The sequence below is a fragment of the Rissa tridactyla genome, chromosome 8 (assembly GCF_028500815.1).
Source record: "Rissa tridactyla isolate bRisTri1 chromosome 8, bRisTri1.patW.cur.20221130, whole genome shotgun sequence".
NCBI lineage: Eukaryota > Metazoa > Chordata > Aves > Charadriiformes > Laridae > Rissa > Rissa tridactyla.
In genome coordinates this window covers 39130814-39149717 of record NC_071473.1, presented here as the reverse complement: position 1 = coordinate 39149717, position 18904 = coordinate 39130814, and the positions used below count along the sequence as shown (strand labels likewise).

At 37.5% G+C, this 18904-nt stretch overlaps 1 protein-coding gene across 1 annotated transcript in view; it reads right to left on the bottom strand.

The window, feature by feature from the left end:
- The window catches only part of COL24A1 (collagen type XXIV alpha 1 chain), a 150441-nt gene that overhangs the window by 62212 nt on the left and 69325 nt on the right, over positions 1-18904 (bottom strand). Inside the window, exons 20-24 of the mRNA XM_054212881.1 lie at positions 17281-17334; positions 12808-12861; positions 11386-11430; positions 5940-5993; positions 4832-4876 (exon numbers count right to left, since the gene is read on the bottom strand). Coding sequence (XP_054068856.1) covers positions 4832-4876; positions 5940-5993; positions 11386-11430; positions 12808-12861; positions 17281-17334 — 252 coding nt within the window. The remainder of the gene's footprint in view (positions 1-4831; positions 4877-5939; positions 5994-11385; positions 11431-12807; positions 12862-17280; positions 17335-18904) is intronic.

The following is an 18904-nucleotide window of genomic DNA, read 5'->3' as shown; positions in this document are numbered from 1 at the left end:
GACAGTCTACCCTTGTACTCTCTCTCAATATGTGTATAATTGTGAGTGATTTCTAATCCAAAAGTGTATGGGCCAAGGGCTGAATTTCTGTAATAGACCTGGCAAGGAGAAATTGGAATTAACTTGCACTTATTCAGTGTGGCCCCTTCTGGGTAAACACTAGCATTACCAAACAGTAACACAATCCTGACAAGCAACTGTTTTAAGTTGAGATGAGTTCAATTTTGTGCCATAAAAGTTGAGCAATGAACCATTTTCTTAAATCATCCCAACATTTTAACACAGACAGGTTATTTGTATGAGATGCTTGGAGCTGGTTTCAAATATTTGTTATCAATCACTGGGTAGCATCTGATCTAAGCATACCAAATCTTGTTGCACATGTCAGCAAAGAGAGATTTTCCTCCCCTAGATGTAAGGGCAATTTTCTCAGTAGCTGAAGTGGTTGTTTCCTTTGGCATGACTTTTGTCTCATCAGCAGTGTAAATTTTCTCTGCCTGATGTCCCTTACTTCTCACTACCTTATCACCAATCCCTCTTCAATTGGACCTGATGGTCCTGCAGTTAACTGAGTATCTTGCAGCAAAGGAGAGCGGTGGGGTCCTACTGCAGCTTTGGGCTCTGCTGAGCCAAGCAACACCCCATTCCCCTTTAAACGCGGTGTATAACTGTAGCCAGAGAAACAGTTTTTACTGTAGGACTTGGTTAAGAAATAGTGTCTAAAGTTTGATCTTAGCCACATTCATGATCTAGTATTAAAGTGTCTGTCATTTTAAACTTACGAGCACTTCATATATTTAGTCTACTCAGCTTCCACACTGGACAAGCATCCAGAAATACTTCGACAGAAACGTGGCCTGAAGAGTCAGCAGCTTAATGTGACCTCAGAAATTCTGGACAATATGGTTTCTATTGACAAAGCTGCATTTCAGCACCTATCCCACCTTACTAGACTGAATAACCAAACATTATGGTCCAATCTTCTGGTGTTGAAACTTCCCTGCTTTTGCACAGTTGCCATCTGTACTTTTCTAAGCAGATATTAAGCAGTACTTGACCTGGAAAAGCCGCTACAGAAAAGCAGTAACTATTTTGGCACCTCAGGCAGCAGTGACAGATGTATTAGTCAAAGACAGAAGATAGATGATACCAGGAAAAGTAAGAAAATGGGAAGAAACAGAAGAAAAATATTGGTGCAACCCTTTGCTATCAATAGCAGACACGCACATGTGCTTCATGTTATAATTTGCTACGAATTCAACATTTACAGGATTTATTATTGCAAAATTGCTTCTTTTGACAGCTTGTTCAGGAAATGCACTAATTTTATTTTGGAGAACTGGAATACCATGATGGATTCTCCATTGCTAGAAAAATAGTATCACGTATTTCAACTGTGGACTTAAAAGTATGCATCATATTCTGTAATTTGAAAAACTCAGTCAACAAAGATCATGAATAAACAACAAACAACAGATAAGCCAAAAGAGGAGGGATTGTGCAGAAGGAAGAAACCATACACACAGAATTTTATTAGACATTTTTTTAGTATTAGACAATTTTTTAATAATTTCTTTTCCCCTTTGCCTTTTCTATTAAATAAATTGTACAGTAATTGCATATTGTTTAGTGCTACTTGTACAAATCCTCTTTGTATTTGGTGTCACCAAGCATCTGGTAACACAAACTTCACAAGGCATCAATAAGGACTGATGCCTTACTCCATACCTGCTTTTGGGCTCCGTTTCAAAGTCTGTCAGAGCAGCTAGTAGCATTTGTATTTTGCTCTTGTACTTTTGGCTTTTGTTTTTCAAATTTTTTTGGGTGTGTCTGTGGCGTGTTTAATTCCAGAGTTGTCCTGGAGTCATCGTGTATGCCACCAGAGACAATATTGAATGGAAGGGAGTGGATTTATCTGTGAGTTAAGAGGTTCATATTCTCTCTGCACACCAAGGAAAAGAAAAAGTGCTTGTTACAAACAGAAGCTGGTGAGAAGCTGGAAGTAAAAAGAGCATCCAAAGTGTACAGAAGTGAGTATTTTGCATCAGGACTCACATCTGGAAAACCATTTTCCACATATGAGAAAAACCATGCTCTTCCTTATAGTGCTTTCAATTTACTTAGAAAAAGGTTAACTGTTACAGATCACAGTGATGAATAAAGTGAAGGGAAGGGATTTTGAAAGGTCTTCCCGTGAGTTCTGCTGAGTGTGTTTGAAAGGCTGTCTCCCGCTCTTGATGTTTTACCATTGGCTTAACCACAAGATAATAAATATTATCCCTCTAAAGATCATGTAATGGGCATTAGTCCTCTGCTGCCAGATAATGAAAAGGTAATATAAACCAATCAAGGGCATATGAAGCTCATTTCATTAAACTGCATGTACATAAAGCAGAAGACATTCTATAACCCTCAAGTAAAAATAAAGAGTATTTATCAATAACTTATAAACCACTTCAGTTCTCAGGTATCTCATGTCAAACCGTATCATATGAAAATTCTCCAAACAGTAAGTGTTGGAAGTGGTAATTAATTACAGGCCATAATTATCTTTCTTTATAACACTGTAACAGGGCTGCAACATATCCTCTTTTGGCACAAAGAATATTTTTGTTATTTTATTCTTGCAGACTGTCCCTGACTACTGCTAGGTAGTTAGTATCATTATTTTATTAATCATCACTACAACATATAATCATTGATTATATATTTGAGCTACTGAATATTATATTTGTATTAGAATGGAGCTCATTTAGCAGTGAATGATACTATGTTCATACAAAATATCCGAGCTGCAGAAAATGTGTGCACTGAATTCAAGTTTGCTGAGGCGCAAAACAAAGCCCATGACAAATACAGAAACTTAAGGTTAAGTAAATAGCTTCTGGGACTGTTTTATGCACTGTTATTAATGTAGTCGTTTAAGATTGAGCTTAGCTTTGTCTTTTATTGAGGATTTTGGTGCATGTGGCACTGTACAATAGAATAAATGCTATCAATTTTCCCTAACATGTTACAGGCTGAAAAACAGAATTCGTATGTTGAAAAGAAAAAAAAAAAGGCAAGTCTAATGTTGGCAGAGAAATGTTGGTTGTATGGACAGATGAACAGGAGATTGTATTACTGTCCAGTACAGAGTCATTTCTGCATCTCTCCCTAAAAGCAACGTAGTGTTAGGATGTCTCACCCATTCTCCTCTACCATGACATCCTCATTCTCCAGTACTCATCCACGTTTGCGCTAATCATTCAGCAATATGAAAGACCCCAGATTTTCCAAATAGGAAAGGAAAGGAAACTATTGCTATACAGCTCTGATTACAACCTAACAAAATGAAGATTTTGCTATGTATAAACTGCTGAACAAAGCTACGGATCAAACTGCTGTTAAGTATGCCCGCTACATTTAGAGATACGTTGGCTGAGTTTTAAGTGGATCTTATGGCATATGGCATTATCGGTTCCTTTTAACTGACTGAGAGTCCAGCTTCACAGTCCCCTTCCCTGGAGCACAGAGTCTTCAGAGTGCATAGAGGAGCTGAATTTGACTTACAAGGAGGTCAGAAAATTTCGGCAGTAACCAACCATTTGATGAGCTGTCTGGGGTACGTCTACTTGGTATTTTGCAGAAAATAGACAGCAGTCAGAGTGAGCTCCCCAAGTTGAGCAGAGTTTACATGAGTATTTCAGCACTGAGCCCGAACCAGTTTATGGCATCTCTCCTTGGTGTACCTTAACTCAAGAAACAAAACCAATTTATTCATGTTCTATGCAACATCTGGGTAACTCAAGCGTGGGTCAACAAGCTCACACCTGCTCACAATTCCCAGTCAAAAGTTAAAAATACAAAAGGGCAGGGGATTAAATTAAGCAGAGAATTGCAAGACGGTGTGTTTAAGTGATAATTATAAACTAAAAAAGCACCCACAATGGATGAACTGTGAAAGATGACGACTTTTAAAAAGAAGGATTGGAGACTGTGGATCACAAACCAAGTAACAACACACTTATGGCAAAAATGGGCACACATATGCAAGAATATGGCTTGTAAGAAGTAATTTTTCCTTTCTCTCAGCAGTCTGAATAGTTTGAGCAGTAAGCTGGAGTCATAGATGTTTAGATGAATTAGAAACAGCCTACAGGAGAGTAAGAATGTGACTTAAATTATCTAGAAAACATGAAAGGCTAAGTAAATTGGGACTGTTTAGCCTGAAAAGAAAGAATAAAGGAGGCACACAATAACAGCCATCATTTGTAAAACGCTGTTTCCAGCAGAACAGAGTCAGGTTACACAATTGGAAGAACTTTTTAAAAATAAAAATACAGAAGACCTGGGCTGCCTGCAGGTCATGGAGCCTTCATTCTTGGAGCTTTTAAATTACTGGTTAGCCAAATACTTGTCAGGAGATAACTGATCCTGCCTAGGCAGCAGAGGATGGACTACGTGTCACCTCAAGGTCACCTTGAGCTCTGTGATTTTATGGAAGGTAGACAGACCGAGTCTGCAAAATACATCTCAGGCTAAACGTAGCCTCTCAAATGATTTAACTGGAAAAGGATCAGTTGTTCACTTGCTCGAACGTGCTTTGGAAGGTCTCTACAACTACCTGTAATGTTCACTCAACCTATTAGGAAAAAAGCAGAATTAACTCTGGAAAATTCTTAAAATGGGGAATTTCTTTAAATAGTACAATTCTGAAAGACCACGAGCCAACATACTACAGCTTCAAAGAAAGGCAAACTTCATCAGAAAGTTACTGCAACAAATTACTCATCCATTCTCAAATAAACATAAAATTAAAAATAAATGCAGAAAGAGAATTCAAGCTTACTGCTTCACCAGTTTTTCCAAGGTTTCCTTGGTCTCCTTGTTCTCCCTGTTAAATGTAGAAAACAGATGATGTAGTTAATTAGAAAAGTAATTTCTTTCATGTGTGTATATTAAAGTCCTCTGTTTTCCTAAAAGCCTCTTTATTTTCTAAATTACATCTGCCAATTAAAACTTTTAAACTTAAAATTATGCAACCAGCAAAAATTTAATTTTGTCAGTGGCAAATTTTGATTTTGTAAAAAGATGTCCTAATGTACTTAGGACTTGCCGGCAAAAATGAAAACTATGTATTAACGACTCACTAAATATTAAGTCAGCAAATACTATAAATTAATGATTTAGTTTTTATTTAAATCTTCCTTTCAGCAAATTACTTTCATTATTTCACAACTGCTTCAGAAGTAAATGTTACCTGTGCGCACTATTGATAACTTTAATTTTATAATAAAATATTAGGAAAATTGACATTTGAATGACATTTTAACAAACTTCTCCCTCTTTCCCCAAAAGCTGGCATTAAGTATTAGATTAATTAATTCTGTTCTCCTTAATAGCACTACAAATCACGTTAAGTAACTCTGGAACATTTTGCTATGTATTTTACAATTGGAATTTGGATGTATATACTCTATTAATTATCTGGCTATGACTATAATCTCAGTGCCCTGATGAACAGTGATTTGGGTACTGTTTATTCAGATTGCAACTCTGCACTGAGGAATTTTGCTGCCATAAACTCCTCTTTCAAACTGCAGCACTTCATCTCATCCCTCCTCCCACCCCTGAAATCCTATCATTGCAGGAACTGCCCTGGGTCCTTTATTACCCCCAGGCCCAGCCACTCTCACATCTTCAAACACATAGATCTCATTTTAGCAGGTGGTGTCTTTGCTCACACATCCCTGTCTCCTACAGCTGCATCATTTCCTTCTTTTCCAAAATGGGATCTTGCAAGAAATCAGAATCACCAGTATGATACACATTTACGTTATATGGAAGCATCTGTACTCATATCCTTTCACTGACATGCCACTGTATATAGCAGTGTATAATTGTACATAGTTGATACTCCAAACACATTTTATTTCATACATAAAACCATCACTTACCTTTAAACCTTCTGGTCCAGGATCACCTACATAACCTTTCTGTCCTGGCTTTCCCTAAAGTAATGATTAGAATAAAATATTGTAAATATTTTATTTTTAAAAGATAATTTCGTCCCAATTTCTGTATTTATCAAAATACATGCACTCAAAAATGTACAGTTTAGTAATATTTAGTACCAACATTTGAAGCAAGTGTATTTATAAATTAATTTCTGAAAATACACTGTTGACTATTACAGCAAATAATAGCACAGCAAACAGAATCTGTATTAACTCTTACAGTAGTTAACACTGAGGAAAACCACTCACAATCCAAGAATCAAATACATCTCAATTTCACTTTAAAAAAAATATTAAAGAGACAAAGAAAAGGCAAGTTCATGTTCTCTCCTGGCTAATTCCAGCAGAACAGGGATTCACACTAACAGTATTTGATGTTTAGACTTCAAGGTCTGGTGTCATAACTGTCATTCTTCAACCAGACAAAAATCAGCTCAAATATCCTCTCCTCTTTGTTCATCGAATTGATTATTTTCAGCCTCATCTCTCTCCGCCAGCATTTTGCGGCCGATAGATATTGTTGCTGTGATAGTCTGTTAATATTGTTACCTGGGAGAAAGACAGCAACATCAATCAGGGCAGGAGGCCATGAAGCGACGAGATCTTTGAAGCATTTTATAAAATTAATCCCTCTGTTGTCGCTCACACAGATCCACAAAGGCATACAAACCAGAATGCTTTTCTCCTGAATTTTCAATTAGATGTTTATAACGTAATTATGCCTCAACTTTTAGAGGGTCATTTTCCCTTCAGGTATACTTTATTTCCTCTACAACATAAAACATGGCCTAAACCATTTGGTTATCTGAACGGCATAGCCCTGCCTAGACAAACTTTCCCCATCTGCTCTGAGGCAGAAACCAAAAGTAAAGGTCCAATGGTCTGGATCTGGCTCTTGGGCAAGTTGCTAATGAGACCACTGAAGCCTGACAACTGGACAAAGAAAATTAATTTAACATTTTAATGATTCAGTATCAAAAAGATGGGATTTCTGCTAAAAGGAAATTATAGGTTTCAGCAGACTGAATAATTGCCACCACAGGCAATGAGAGCTTTCCTTTCCACATAGGCTGTCCTGAGACAAGTGCAACTAAAGCAACAGATAACAAACAGGTTTCCTCAAAAAAGATGGGATTTTTCCACTTGGCTCTTTTGCTCTGGCTGCTCTGTGCCTGTCTTTCTGAGCACAATGTGTGTGTTAGTTTCTGGGCATCTGAGAAATTCTCTATATGGCTTAAAATTATATTGTCTTAGTAGGTTCCACGACTTCTCATATTAATCCCTTTTTATCTCTTTCATTCTCTCTCTGCCTGGTTGGTGATTTAATTTTGCCCTACAAGTTCAAACAAATAACACTGCTTTAGGAACAGATTTCTGGGTTTTTTTTGCCAATGGATTAAAACATGGCACAGCCAGGAATGCAGGGAGGAACGACCATGAAGTGAAGTTCTGAGAGACCCAGACAAAGGAAGTCATGTCTTTCCACAAGGCTTAGCAAAGAACAAGTGATGGGTTTCTACAGATTACTACATGCTGTTTAATTACTGTGCTGCAAAGAACCTTAAGGTCTTTCTAGAGAGCAAGACTGTAATGTAAAAATGTTTTAAGCAAAATTCATTGAAAGAAAACTAGTGGCCACTATTAACTACCTTGATAATTTTAGTCCTATCAGAATTGAATTGGAGTTACAGATTGTAAAGGTTTCTTGGCTGTAGTACCCCAGCTGCGAAGGACACGCAACAGATGCAAGTTGATCAGAAAATGGAACAAGTGGATTTCACTGGTAAAGCAATTTGAAAGAGAGATTTGGCTTTAAAGAGAAATGAAATACAACTGTAAATTACACATGGAGGAAAAGCCACTGACAGAAGGTTAAATTAGGGATGGCTGCTTTTCTGCTTGCAAACCCCTGAGAAAACTACTCTTCCAGGGCAGGGTAATCCCAAAGGAAATGTCTGTTTCCTAAAATATTAGCTGAAAGTTCTGCCCTTCCCTTTCAGGAAACAGCAACCACCTGTGCTTCCTTTCCCCTCACAATGGGTTGGTACAGGTGTGTATATTTTAATATAAGTATCTCTCACTATCACTCTATTCCCATCCCTCCACAAGCTCCTCACAGGTGTTCAGCCCACAGGAAGACATATGCCACCTTCAGAAAATACCGCACTGGGGGAGTGAAAAGCTTCGAGAGCTCTTTCCTCCACCTTCAGGAGGAACTGGTCACTTTATGACTATATAAATACCAGCTTTTGTTTTACGCATGTATCTCAGAATGGAATCAATTCACAACAATTCCTTTTTACATTCTGGTTTAAAACAATCTCCCCCCTTTTAAAGGCATTTTCTGCTCCAGCAATGAAGATACAAAAACCAAGTATGACAAAATGCACCAAGGCCTGCAGCGACTGAGCTGAGCCACACTGACAGTTACAGTGTTAATATTTGGACAGCCTTTGAGAAAGGGAGTTAAACGTGAGGAAACTGAATAAACACAGTCACTTTAGTGTGGCATCTACTGTATTTTCACAGGACAAAATCAAATACTAAAAATAATAATTTTTTTTTTTTTGTTTAGAAGGATTAATTTAAGAGAATGTAAGTATTTGACTTTGAAATAGAACGTGTGGGAAGGTTTGGAAAGGAATGAATGAAAAATCAAATTGTATGATCAGATTCAGATCAAAAAAATCTTCCTAAATTCAAACAGAATGAGCTCCGTGGAACCTGAGATATATCCTGAGTAAGCGGGGAAGCATCCTCAGTTTTGGCTCCAGTTGTTTTAGACATATGGGAATTCTTTTCCAAGCTGAGACCTGAGAACCAGAGCGCAGGTTCACATTCACGTCCTGTTCCAGTAGAGGATGATCTATTTTGCTGGCAGCATTGGTCAGGTGAGTCCCAGGGGTTTTGGTCTCATGCATGTTTTTTAAAGCAAATGTTAGAAACAAGGGGCAGGGGGTGGGGAGGAGAAAAATGAGGTGAAAATTTATGTCTGCCTGCTTGGCGCATGCCACAACCTGAACTGGGGGATGAACACTTTCACCTGAAAACTACACAGTAGAGGAGATGAAGAATTCCAGAAGCACTAGAAACCTGTTCCATTACTGTCCAAGAGAAAACTGGAACCGTTTCATAAGAATAATCAAAGGTTTACAATATATCACTTACAAAGATACTTTACCTAGTTTAGACAAACCCTAAGAAAGTCAGGATAACCGTGGCTAGAAAGAAGACTAATCTATTAACCATGCCTACTGATAAGGTCTGTAGGACTGGAAGCAAGGTTGTAGTAAGAAAGACACAGGCAACACTTTCAAGATAGAATGGTTAGACATTAGAAAAACAATCTGTAAAACAGGCAAAGGACTGAAGCAGATTGCCAAGGAGAAGAATCCCCAACTCTGGAGGCTGCAAAAAACAAGTTAGAGACACATCAGTCAGTCAAAAGCATAGTGACAGCTGATGGTGCCTTGGGGCCACGCATGGCCAGACCACTTCTTCAGGTCTCCTCTCAGAGAACTCCCCTGCCCCCATGGCTATTTGATTAGTACAATGACAATGCAGTTTTCATAGCATTTACTTTCAGATGTAGCATTTATTTTTTTTTAAACTCCTTTCACGGAAAATGGAAACAAAGCCTATGTAAATCAAATGAATGTGAAATTGCAATCAAGCAAGCGTAATTTAAAAGGACAAATGTGTTCAGCAGCTTACTGACTCAGTCCTGCTAAACTAGATCAGATTTAACAGCTTCATGATCTGGACTCTCTCTCTCTCTCCAATGTAATCACACAGCCTGTATTACAAGAGGGAGTGAAAAAGCAGGGACAAGCAGAGATGGGAGCAGTGCGAACAAGTTGGCCTGGAGCTATGAAACAGCTGTATCCAACAGAAGCCGTAGAATCCAGGCAAGAGCAGATGGGCCCCGGGATAAGGGGAAAAAACAGGCAGGGCTCCCCATCAAGCAAAATTCCCATTTCCCCTACCTCTCATTTGAGGAAGGGATGTTAGCCAGCAAGCTACTAAAAATTCTCTGGAGACAGCAACACTGGGGCCCACCTCAGATACACACATTCCTCTCTCAACAGCTTGTTGTGAGAGAGAGAAACCAGGGAGCCATAAGACATGCCAATGGTGTGCACATTTCCCATTGAGAGAAATCAAAACCAAAATAATTTAGGTCAAACTGACCCAAAATAGATTAAAAATATTTCAGTTTGCTAGGTTACACGGAAATTTTTCCTCTTGGGTCACTTTGACTCCAGCCAATGGTGGCCTCTGCATGCCCAGTGACGCAGAGAATGTGAAGGTAGGTCTCTCATTGCCCATGAGTCACCCGCTGCAGCATCTTCTTTTCCGGTTGCCACAGCACAACATTGGAGATGCTGTCCAGCCATGAAACCCTGCCCAATGAGGAGACTCAAAGTATGATGCAGCCAAAATAAAAATTTCCATGAGGCTCTTGGCAGAAGCTTAGGCAGATTAAACTGAATATTGAACTGAGTCACAAAGTGTTTTGAAATTCTGTTCGATGTTTTGCATGTTTTCCTCAGCTGAAAATAAAAGAGGGGGGTTTTGACTTTTGTTTTGTTTGTTTGGGGTTTTTTTAGCACCTAATCCATGTGGCAAATCAGCACTTTAACATTATTTCTAACAGAAAGCAAATTCCCAGCTTTGACTATCTAACAAACAGGAAAAATGACATAGGAATATATCAACTCTAGAATCGGGAAACAATGGGAAAGACTTTCCCAAGTTCATGCAAGAAATGGGAAGTCATCCAAAATGACCAAGCCAGTGATTACCACGCATAAGCAAATCAAGTAAAGTCAGATCATATTGCATTCAGTAAACTTAGCAACACTCCAGTAGTCCCTAATGCAGGCTCGTATTCATTTTTACCTGAGAATTTTTCTAAAAATAAGCTCCAAGTCCACTAAAATACTCTTAGACACTACTATATTTTTATAACCAACAAAATTAGTTGTTAGTTTTAAATTTTTATCTTTTAAAATGTCAGCACAAACAACATTGTGACATTGCAGCTTTACTGTTTTCAGTTACTGTTACCAGATCACTTTGAAAATGATTTCTTAAAGCATCAGTCCTTCATATTTCTCCCTGTGAGCCAAGTCTCACAGTAAGTTATTCCCCAATTTCAGTATTTTGATATATTTTGTGCACCATGGCTGCGTTTTCCTTTCAAATTCTTCATATGGAAAACCATTTCTCCTCCCAGCGCTGCTTTGAGCATGTGCTCAGGGAAGAGACATATTTATTCAGGAGATGCCATTTTAACACAGTCATCTTCTCACAGTAAATTTACCTTTTAATGCAGTAATTCTGCTGAAAAATAGTCTGCCCTAACAAAATTACTTATACTTACTCTTGGGCCAACTCCTCCAATGGGTCCAACTGGTCCTGCTTCTCCCTAAAAAGAAATCAGGACTTCAATAATCTTGATGCCAAGTCTAACTTTAAAAAAGAAAATCTGCGCCGATAACTTTGCATTTATTATATAATCTTAAATTTGCTTCATATGTGTTTGTATGAGTCCAAGTCTAATAGAAACACTATAAGAGAGAATGATTTGATTTCAGACAAATTCATTAGCCAGAAAGCCATGCCCTATGTAGCCACTAGATGCAGCCAGAAAGGCTGTGAAACTGTTGCTGTACCTACCATTATAGCAATATTTTCACAGTTTTGAGCACGAAGAGTCTCAGCAATGACCGGTCAACCTCTTTTTCTGCCCTGCAGTTACTCTCTTCTAGCAACATTTGACACTTCATGACTATAAAAGCAGTAGGAACATTCCTGCTTTTCTCTTCCATGTTGCTATGGCACAATCACTAAATTTGCCAAGCCATTTTGCCAGTGTTTATCCTTGTCTTTTCTCAAGGATGGAGGGAGGCTGGGGGTCAGGCTTGTCAGGTGTTTAAGTGAAGAAATGGGACACTGTGCCTGTGCTGTGCAGTGCACTGTGTTAACTATTCAGGGTTCACTCATTACACACTGATATTAAAGCATGGATTTGTAAGAATGCCGTGGCAGGATATCATGCTGTGATCATTTTATGGTTCATTGATCCTCCTCAATATGGAAATTTTCTCCAGGTTTTGGAGGAATTGGTACACAAACTTTTCAATTACAAGTGATAGGCAACAGAGGAATTAAGAAATCCTATCTGCAGCTTCCTGGCTTCTAACTAAACAGAACATTTTGCCAGTGTTAACTTTTACGAACTCAAAATCTGTTACGGAAGCCCATAATTAAGCTACTTAGAAGTCTAGAGGTCTATCCCCAGAATCACCAATTAAAGTATTTCTAGTGGTAATTACTTTTAGCCTAAGAGACATGAGATTTTATTTTTATTATGATTAATTAAGAACACTCAATAAATTTATAAGACAAAAAGCTACCTTCCTCCCCCTTCAGTTAATAGGGGTCTGTTTACTTAAGTGTATCTAGGATACTCTCATTAAATTATCTGTGGTTTCTATCTCCATACCAACCCCCCTACACGTCACACACCCCCATATCCTCATTTTAACTAAAAGAGCCACATCTGACTCTGGAAACACATTATCTGAGATTCCACTGAAATAGCTAAAATAAACCACATAATGGATGCACAGGCCCATAAGGCTGCTAAAACCTCTTTGCAACATCAGCCAAAATTCAAAAGAAACTTGAAAATCTGCATGACACCACCACAAACACCTAACCATTGTTGTCTAACCATCTTACCCCTCACAACTTTTTCTTTTAAACATAAAATCTTGACCGGATAATTTTTCCGTCTTACCTCAACTCCTTTGGGGCCCTGTGGCCCTGGAGGCCCTCGGTCACCCAGAAGTCCCTAAACATCCAAACACACACAGTGAGAATTTATATCAGCTAACAATCACGTTGGTCTGCTTTCTCTCCTCTTATAAACCAGGACAGAAATGCAAAACTGAGGAAGCAGACCTCATTTCTTACCATTGTTCTTAGGATTTCCCTTAGGAAGCCAGGAGAAGATGCAGCAGAATTTTAATATCTGCTGGAAAACTGAATATCTTACAAACTTCTACTACGTAGATTTTTCTAAAGCTTTTTTCTTTTGTCTTTTTGAAAAGTACATAAGAAAATATTGGAGCTCAGAGAAGAACAATTTCTCTTTTTTGAAGACGTAAAGGACACCATCATATTAAATTAAAGCAGAACCAATGTTCTCTTTGATTAGTCTTTAGCATAACATGTAATGACAACATTGCAATGGAAATGAGCTACAAAGTGAATTTAAACGACTAGCTCGTCCAAAATGACTTGTGATTTTCAGCCCTTACTTTTCTTCAGGATTATAATCAGCTTCACAGAGATAAAGCACCTTCTACTCTGCCAACTCTGAGCTTTCGTGACTGCTCACACCAACATTTTAAAAACTTTGCTAAAATGACTTCACAGCTAGCAGTGTGTCAAAAATCTCGGTCATCCCAATTACAATGGTAGTAATTGGGAAAAGCACTTGACCTGGCATAGGACAAAAAAAAATAAAAATCTGTGTAAACATATTATTAATGTTCTGGGAAAGCTAAGCTTAACAACATCAGATAAAGCAACAAGAACAGAGAAACTGCCCTTTAGGAGAGATATGATTAACTTCCGAAGAAAGAAATGGTGGGAAAGTTCCAAGTGTAAGCCTTATTAATTGCTTACTAATGAAGCTGAAGTCTAGACAGAAGGTGCAGGCACTGGTCCAGTAACAGTTTACTTAGCACACAAAGTAAAATGGAACAGAAAATGGAACAGGCCACCTCAAGGTACTGAGTTTCATCAAAGAGCCCATCAGTCTGGGGAAGGCTGGGGTGGACTGCTGTTTGAGATACCACCATAAAAGTGACAGGGGGGTTTCTAGTAGCACTACGTAAGTAATATTCTTGTGTAGTTAGTCACAAACATTTTTCATTGACAGAACCATTGTTTTATTCTAATAGCAACGCACATTAGGAGATATGGTTTCAGTCCAATGTAGTTGCACGGTGGAAATGTGAGCAACACTGCTACTGTACACACCCTTCCACTGCACTTAACTGGATCCGGAAAAAAGTCCCAGACTGTGAAATGAATATGAAGACATCTCCCTTTTGAGGTTTCAGGCAACAAACAGAAAATGAAGGTACTCATTAGACATGTACCAAAGTGTCTGGAAAAAACTGTGGGAGTCAGCAAATGGGGGTATCCTGTATTTCATATATATAACTTACCAGTTGACCATCCCTTCCAGAAGTGGTGAAACTCCTAACAGCCACTTCTATTAAATGTGTTATCCAAACAAACATAAATGACTAGAGGAAGTAAGTTCTCAACTACTTCCATGGTACAACACACACTGCTGAAAAAACTACAATTGTAGTCAGCATATTCTGACCATCTTTTCTTCTCCATTTTCTCAGTTGCAGAGCATAAATACTTGCAAGAATAACACAGGAAAGAAACTAAATTATTTCAGAACTTCTTAAAAACATTCTTATTTCCTTTTTTTAAGTGTGCCTTTTTTTTTTTTTAATAATAAGTGGTGGATCAAGATCAAACACCTTCTAAAATATTGTTTCCAAGCTGAGTAATGTGCTGTAGACCAAATTACGTAATGAATCCTTTGAACATTATTTTAGAGAGGTCGGATTTACTGATTACTGCACTAATTTAGGGAAAATTGACAATCCATGACTTCTACTGGTATTTAGAGATGGCTGATCACACTCAGATCTTAAACTTTCCACCAAGAGGCTGAATTTCTCCCGTGCCAACTGCTAAAAAATAAAGCTTACCCTGCTCTCTTGGCTTTTAAAATGGGTATTCTGAGGAAGCATAAACAAAAACATAAGGAAAAGAGCAGGACAGTGGGAACAGTTTTCCAAAAATAAAAGCTGGAGGGAATTTTTTAAAACTGCAGTCAACACAAGACAGCTGGGAATCCCGAAAGCCAAACATTTCCAGTGTTATACAGCCTTTCTCCCTTGGTACTAGGAGCAGTGTAAGAATTTTTCCAGTTTGGTAATCTTCCTTCTCAAATGTAAGCCATGAATTATCCCTGATTAGAGCAGGCTGTCTGAGCCTTTCGTCTCTAAGACCAAATGTGCCGGAGAGCATTGAATTTTGTTCAGCTATGCAATTTCTTTATCAAAGGAACACAGAGTCTTAAACTTTGTAGGGTACCTTTTAGAACTTTTTTTCCTGTAATCTGTGAAAAGGCAATAGATCAGTAATGTATGTATTAAACATCAACCCAATTCTAACAAAAACATCTAACATTTTGGATATAATGTGGAATATTATGATCTCACTTAGCAAAGGAACTGGGCAGCAGGGATTACATCTCAGTTACATCATTCATGTATTATCTTGGAGGATTAAATCTGATCCACAGTTCAAGAACTGTTGTATTTCTCTTCTCCTATTTCCCCTAGACCCTAGACACAGTCTTGCATCAAAAGGTTTTTTAGTGCTCTCGTAATTCAGAAACACAGGAGCAAGTTCCACTGCAATGGTCAGATAAAACTCATTCATATAAAGCTGCTAACATACAAATATACAAACAAGTTAGCAAAGTAATCAATCAGGACTAAAGAAGTCCACACCTGTCTCTGGAAATGTATTTTAACTTCTCCCCAATTGGCCGCATCAGATAACGAGTTCTCAGCCTTCCTAGTAAATTCATGTCTCAGCTATTTTGGGACAAGGCTTGTGACACAGTTGAAAGATAGGAGATGCATAAAAGATTAGCTATGGCTTTGGCAAATGGATTATTTGAGATGTTCTCAAGAAGGATTAACTTCGGCATGGCGAGATTGTTACAATATTCCAGGTACAAAAAAGACTATATCTTTTAACTATTTACTGCTCCCCGTCCTATGTTTTGAGTAGTCTGTCAAGAATTTCACAACTCTGTTGATGGGAAATCTTGTAATTTCCATCTCTGTTTATTCATTGACAACTTGCGTATTTTGTCCTTGGACCAATGATATTGTTGGTCTTGCACAGTTCTTTTGCCTCACCCATTTCTGCCCTCTGGTTTACTTACAAAGCTCAAAAAGGCCCTTCATCTTGGTAAGATAAATAAACTGCATCTCAGAATACAGTCATTCAAGTATCCTTTTCTGTATCTAGTCACACTTGATTGAGCCCTTCTGGAATACAAATGCCCAGAACTGTGTGTACTACTTAGATAAAGTCTTCTCATGCCTTGTGCAGTGGCATTAACAAGACATCTTGCCTCATGCGTTCTAGAATTTCACTTAATTTATAACCGCCTTATTGTGCTTTTATTTCAGAGACATCTGGCCAGTGTCTTTGCTTCTTGCCAGGAGTGAAGCTCTAAGTTTGCAGTAGGATTTACTGTTTTAGGCCTTGCATGCATCAGTCTGAAGTAACAGAAGTGTTACGAATTAGTATAAAGATAATCTAAAGATGTTTCATATACAAATTTCATTTTGTCATACTTGTACCTATTTATCAGTGAAAATACAATGTAAAAATACTCCCAAGGCTGATGAGTGAGGAACTTAATCAGTACTTGCCTTTCAACAAGTAGTCAATCTTCAGATATTATTCAATCATCTTCCTCTGGGTTAATTTCTGACCCACCTGCACTTTTTGTACTAGTCTCTACCTATTCCATTTTAAACAAAAATTTCCCATACGTGCTTTTATCCAAAGCTCATTGAAAACACTATACATGTGAATTATTGCCTAAGCTTGGTCTAAAATATTAGTCTACTACAGAAGAGAAGCTAAATTAATCTGGCACAGCCCTTTTTTGGTTGATAAATTTTATCCATTGCTGTTATTATATCTATTATTTTATCCATTATTCGATCTGGTATGTGAATTTTACCCATTTTTTTCATATTGTTAGCTACTATTTCTTTCAAAATTTGTTTTTAAAAAAATCTGTATTACTCAGGTGAGATTATAGAGATCTGCATGCATTTGGCATACATTTTCTTTAAATATAGGTGAAATATATGCTACTTTCTAGCTACGTAGCATTTTCTCCAAATTTCCTTGCACTTAACTTGCCATTACATGCTTCCATCTAACACAGTAATTACCCTCATAACTGCATACACAGCATTAAATATTAGATTAATTTCCTCCTATAAATACCTGAGGCAAAGTATCTGTATTTTGACAGTAAGATTATCTTCGCATAATGCCATCGTCCATCTCTAAGAGCTTTTCCTCAGAGATTTTTACTGTTTATTGTTATTATGAATAGGTTTCCATATAGTCTTACCTTAGGACCTTCAGGGCCATTTAATCCAGGTACACCAATATCTCCTGGAAAACCCTAAAGAAATCATACATACAAATGATTTGTAGAGTAGGAATCTTTCCAATGTGCTTGCTTTGATTCTGTTCATTCATTTAACAAACCTGAATCACAGAAACAAGAAATAAATTTGTTCTACCATCCCCAAAATGTCAAAATCCATTAAGTTTCCTTGAAATGACTTGGATAAGTGACAGATTTTAGGCAGCTTTTATTAAACTCAATTTAGCAGATGTCAGTATGGATTTCATTTCTCTTAGCATAAGACTTTTTATCCACTAAGCAATGTTTGAAATTAAACCATTGGATTGGTCTTCATGTACAAAAAAAAACCCCACAAAGCAGCCACAACCAGGTCCTGTACTCCTGAATTCAACTATTTTTTAAAAAAGTTTAGAGAGCAGCTGAAGCCCATTAATCCTTGGCTGCACTTTAAGGACGAGATCACTGCAAGATTAAGAAAAGGGTAGAAAGCCTTTTGCCTCCAAATCAGCAGGTGCTAATCCAGGTCTGGTTGGCACTAACTGAAGGTCACCAGCATGTAGCATTGTTCAGAATAAGCCTTTGTGAAATAGTGTGTGGTATATGTCCAGATGTTGGTAAAGAAAAAATGGATATGCAAAAGAAATGAATCAACTAAAATTATCACCCCAAACCATCTGGCCAGTAGGCACTGAGCGGGACACCATGAGGATGGTTCTATGTCAGAGGAATCCAGTGCTACAACTATATTGCTTTATAAGGAATGAATGTATTTAAAGGAAACAAAAATGATGCAGCTAATCCTTATGCAATACACTAGTGAGTTAAATTTCATAAACACCCAGTGAAGAAACATAATCTTTATATTTGTAGAATAAAGTAAAGCATTGGTAATCAGTTTTTTAGTTAACACAGGGCTCACTCAGCCACCTGCCAAGACAGTATTTGATTTTATTTTTATAAACTTTAAAATTTCATTAAATCTTGCCTATCTGAAAATAGAAAGACTGCCACTGAAAAGTTCTTCCTCTAGTAAACTATTTATTACTACATCTCTGCACATCCATTGCCTAACACTAGGAAAAACAAGTTTCCTTCTTCCTTAACAGAAAATCATTGCAGATTAAAAATTATAAATATCAATCTTTGCATGCACACTTTTCTAATAATGGAAATGAAAGCATCATGCACATTCAGAACAATTTAAAGAATATCTCATAAGGAACTTCCAGCATGAAATTCTCTCTGACACCCTTCCATACTAATGCAGGCTAACACATGTCATCATAAAGCTCCAAGAGTCACTTTTTAGGTTCTCTAAGCAGCAAAGAGCTATTAAAAAAAAAAAAAAAAAAGACTCACTAAGTGGATAATAGTTAACCATACTCTATTCTTCCAGAACAGCTGAGCCTCAAATACAGGTAATAACCATTTATAATAATTATTCATATTTACTGACATTAATCACAAAAAACTTACCAGAAAGGTAAAGAGAAATCATGGTAAAGCAAGAAGCTTAAAGGAAAATATTTCACCTTCAACTACCACTTTATAGTAAAATTTAAAAAGGATTTAGGGCATCACTGTTCTTATTTGTAGGGCTTTC